This window comes from Haliaeetus leucocephalus, unplaced genomic scaffold (genome assembly GCF_000737465.1).
Source record: "Haliaeetus leucocephalus isolate CR32 unplaced genomic scaffold, Haliaeetus_leucocephalus-4.0 Scaffold246, whole genome shotgun sequence".
NCBI lineage: Eukaryota > Metazoa > Chordata > Aves > Accipitriformes > Accipitridae > Haliaeetus > Haliaeetus leucocephalus.
The window spans coordinates 243227-247663 of NW_010972682.1; the positions used below are offsets into that span (position 1 = coordinate 243227).

Consider the following 4437-nt stretch of genomic DNA (forward strand, 5'->3'; position numbering starts at 1 on the left):
GGAGATGGTGGGGTGTGGGGGGGGGGGGGGGGGGGGGGGGGAGTGTCTAAATCCCAGCTTTTCATTAGATAGCGCTAAGCTGTTGTTAAGCATTAAGTTGTTTCCCATTGTGAAGGGATGGCCACACCAGATCCAGCTGGTTCATCCCAATGCCCAACACATGCGGGTGCCCTGGCAGTGCCACCGCACAGTGCCAGAAGCATCGCAAGGATCCCAGTCTGCTTTCAGACATGCAGGGAAAAAGAAAACCAGGGAACCTTAGGAAGCCATGAGGGGACTCCCCAATGGTATCCCAACCCAACATCCCCTTCCCCACTGATGCACATAATAAAAGGAGGGGGGGGGGAATTAAAAAGTCATGGGGTTCACTGTCCCCTCTCCATGCCCTTTCAGGCAGCTATATCTCCTGTAGAGATGCCCATGCCAGGACCAGCATCACCCAAAACCAAGCCGAGCGGAGAGGGAGGAGACAGGGAGCATGTTTTAGGAAGTGGCACATAGAAATCCCTTTTCTTGCAGGAGGGAGGCACTGCCAGGACCCAGCTTCGCTGCCAAAGAGATTAAGAGGGTTGAAAAAGGGATTGCGGATTAATCTGAACAAGACTATTTAGACTGATAATAGCTGAGGTTTAATAAACCCAACAAAGCAAGAAGGAGTTTTAAGAGAGCCTTTCAAAATACCCAGCTCTGTTGTTTTACGGATTAAACCACCTGAAAGAGGGAATAGGGATTTTGATTTTTTTTTCCCCCCTGTGGGCTGTTCATCTTGCAGCTGCCTGCACAAATTACCCTTAAAAAAAAGAAGAGGGAATATTGGAGAGGAGAGCGAGCAAGATCTGACTCTGGATCTCAGCCAGGAGGGCAATTGCCACCATCGTGGCATCACCGAGCAAAGCGCTCTCAGGATCAGCATTTGGGAGGATGCATGATGTCTGAAGCGGGAGTGACACAGGGAAAGAAAAGGCAGAGATGTGCCAGGACAGGCTGGGGGAAGCAATAGCGAAGGGAGACCATAAGCAAGCAGGACTGCCAGCTGCAGATCTGGCTGGCAGCACTGCCAGATCCATCCAGATCTGGTTGAAAACCCACCAAGGAGTAATAAAGTGTCAGAAAGCAGAGCTGGAGGAGAGGGGGTGCAACCAGGCACAGCTTCAGATTGAATCTGACAAATTCTTTCACTCAAAAATGTGGGGGAAGAGGGAAGGGAATTTTTTTTTTAATGCCAAAACGGTTTGACATTTTTAAAATGCAATTTGTAAACTTTTCCAAAAGGCATTTTGTATATTAAGTATGAGGAAAAGAAAAAAGAGTTCCTAGGGGAAAAAGAAGAGTGGGAAAACATACCCAAAGAAATACCAGTAAAACATTTCCTGCCAGGTCAATCAAATATTACCCATTGACCCACTTTTCCTTTTACCTGGAAAATCTTTCCTCCTTTTCATATTGGTGCCAAAAATCTCACCTATTTCCTATGCCTATTTGGTTCCCTTGATTTGGGTTTCCCCCTCCACCTTTCCAATCCAGTCACCAAACTGGCCTGTCCCTGAGACACATTTTTCCTCTTCTTCCAGCTGCACAACGAGACGACAACGGGGCAGGCGGTGACCGTTGAGCTCTTCCTCACCTTCCAGCTGGTCCTGTGCATCTTTGCTTCCACCGACGAACGTCGGGAGGACAACCTGGGCTCTCCTGCCCTGTCCATTGGCCTTTCTGTTGCCGTGGGGCATCTCCTTGGGGTGGGTAGAATGGGCCAAAACTCAGCGCTTTTTAGGTTGTCTTTCTGTTTATGCCCAATGCCTGCTTGGCTGCATGCTCTGGGGTGGACGGAGGATTTGTAACTCATGTGGTGCCTATGGCTTTCCAGTGGATAGAGAAGAAAAATCCCACCAAAGCCATAACGGAGCCTTAGCCTGAGCTCAGCTTTTATTGGGCATGAACAAATTTAACCTGCTGGGCTCTGCTGCTCCTGGAGTCCTGTAGGGAGCTCCAGGGATCAGTGGGGTCTTCTATCCTGGAGTGAATGTGTTAGCAACTGAGGCACTCAAGACCATTATAAGACTGGGAAGTATTTGGGATGGACACCCAGGGAAATGTCTCCTGGATGACAGACCAAAGCAGCCCCCAACCCTCCCAGCCTCTCGGTGCATGCATTACAACAGGGATGTTTACACCTCATCTTCTGTCCTTAACGCACTGCAAGCCCACCTGTCTATGGGACTATTCTTCTCCTATCCTCAGTGGCAAAGAGTAGCAACTTGCTCCAGGATTAGGCACAGCCGGAGCTTGTCCCTGCACTCCTTGTCACGCTGCAGGGCACGTCACCCAGCCTGCAGCTGACTTGCAGCTTGCTCAGGACACATGTGCTCACACAGAAGGTGTGCAAATACAGACAACTCATCCATGTTAACACAGGTGGTGGAAGCTGCCAGCAACCCTTTTCCTGGAATAGGCATGCTGGAGGGTGAAACATCAGCTCGGTGAATGAATTGTGCTGATAACACACCAGGATTTTTTAAAATGTGCTAAAAGGGCTTAATGCTAACAACAAACGTGGTGTTTCTCGGCAGATCCGTTACACTGGCTGCTCCATGAATCCAGCCAGATCTTTTGCCCCTGCTGTGATAGTCGGAGACTTCAGCGACCACTGGGTAAGAAGTCAGGTCTATGTGTTGTTTTGGTGGGATGAGCCCCCCAAATTGCCAATATTCCTCGAAACCCACAGAGCCAGCCAGATTCCTGGTGTTTCCACACCAGCTCCCAGCTGGAAGAGAGATGTAGAGATTAGCAAAAAGAGGTGGGGCTGCTGGGTGCTTAACTGGCTTATCTAAGCTGGGAGCATTGCAACAGGAAAAGGGCGTGTGATTTGTTGACCCTGACTTAGAAAAGAAGCAAAACCAATGGAGTGGAGCTCCTCTTGCCAGTCCTGGGGACCCGTCCTGGTTCCAGTTGGATCTAGGCATACATTTTCCACCAGCTCCTTTGGGAATACTCCCAGTCATTTCCATCTGCAAAGAGCACATTCGGAGCCAGAGCTGTGGTGGTTCAGGTTGACATGGTCAGAGGTGTCCAGCCCAAGCTGGTAGCCTCCTCCTCTCCATAGCAATATGTAAATGGGTAGGAAGACGCTTCTCCAGAGGAACCCAAATCATTAAGTATGCTCATGATGGGCCTACCATTAATGAAGATCGTGCAGCTCTCAACAGAGGAGGAAAGACAGAAGAGGGTGGTTCAGTATACTCAGGCACAGCAGCAATGGATGGGAGTTCAGGTCAACAGTGATGGCCAAAGCAGAGCTGGCTTCTGCCTGTTGCTCCCAAGGCACACAGGGTAGGAAGGAACATAAGCCCCCTGCAATGCTCTTCAGAGATCCTGGTTCCTCTCCTCCAAACTCAGTCTGGTTTTTGCTCACCCGATTCTTCTCTTTCCCTTTCCCCCAGGTCTTCTGGGTGGGCCCCCTGGTTGGGGCGGCAGCGGCCTCCATCATCTACAATTACATCCTCTTCCCGCAAGCCAAAACCTTCTCGGAGAGACTCGCCATCTTCAAAGGCTTCGAGCCGGAGGAGGACTGGGCAGAGCGCGAGGTCCGCCGGCGGCAGTCGGTGGAGCTTCACTCCCCACAGACCCTGCCGAGGGGGATGTCTGAGAAGGTGTAGCCAAACCTCCCGCCGTGCCGAGAGAGGAGCTGGGGAAAACTCTGGCATCCATTTTAGAGACGGTGCTTGTTCAGATGAGCGTTTCACCTCTCCCCTCTCTCCCTTTATTTTTGCTGGTGGACTAAAGTTGGCTCATCTCCTGGGGAGATGCACTGTGATGGTCCAACCCATCTTCTGTCACCCAGCTCTCCCCACGGCCAACCGTTTTCTGATGCTGGGGGAAAATGCCATTAAATCAAAACCAGCAGTGTAGCAACAGGAACGAGGACGCTGGGATCCCTGGGCCGGCTCCTTCCACGCCCCCCCTTGCAGGAGGTAGCACTCACCGGAGTTTGTTGCCCTTCACAAAGAGCTCCGAGACGCTGCGGAGACTTGTTATTACAGCCATTTGCTGGGTGTGGAGGTTGCCACCCGATGCCTCATTGCTGTTGAACTCCGCTCACCTGTCTCCCATTTCTTCTTGCTGCCCAGCTGTTTGCACACTCACGCACAGAGGAGCACTTGCTCCATGCCATAAGTATCCCAACAAACTACAAGTTTTGCTGCTGCGAGGATCCAAATTGCCATTTACCACCCTCCACGGGACGCAGATGCTCTTCACTCACGTGGAGGCTTTCCTGAGAAGATGGGACTTGAATCCCTGCTGACCCTGTTGGGGAGCTCTTGCAACTGCTCGCTCCTATGGCAATGAGAAACATCCTGATTTTCAGCCCAAATTCATCCACAGCTTGTTTGTTCTCAGGCCAGTGTTGTTCTTTAGCTTCGATGCTTCACTCTGTCCCTG

General features: G+C 51.1%; 1 protein-coding gene across 1 annotated transcript in view; it reads left to right on the forward strand.

The window, feature by feature from the left end:
- The window catches only part of AQP2 (aquaporin 2 (collecting duct)), a 4636-nt gene extending 948 nt beyond the window's left edge, over window positions 1-3688 (forward strand). The window contains exons 2-4 of the mRNA XM_010568503.1: window positions 1572-1736; window positions 2568-2648; window positions 3438-3688. Coding sequence (XP_010566805.1) covers window positions 1572-1736; window positions 2568-2648; window positions 3438-3653 — 462 coding nt within the window. The 3' untranslated portion in view covers window positions 3654-3688. The remainder of the gene's footprint in view (window positions 1-1571; window positions 1737-2567; window positions 2649-3437) is intronic.
- The last annotated feature ends 749 nt before the right edge of the window (window positions 3689-4437 follow it).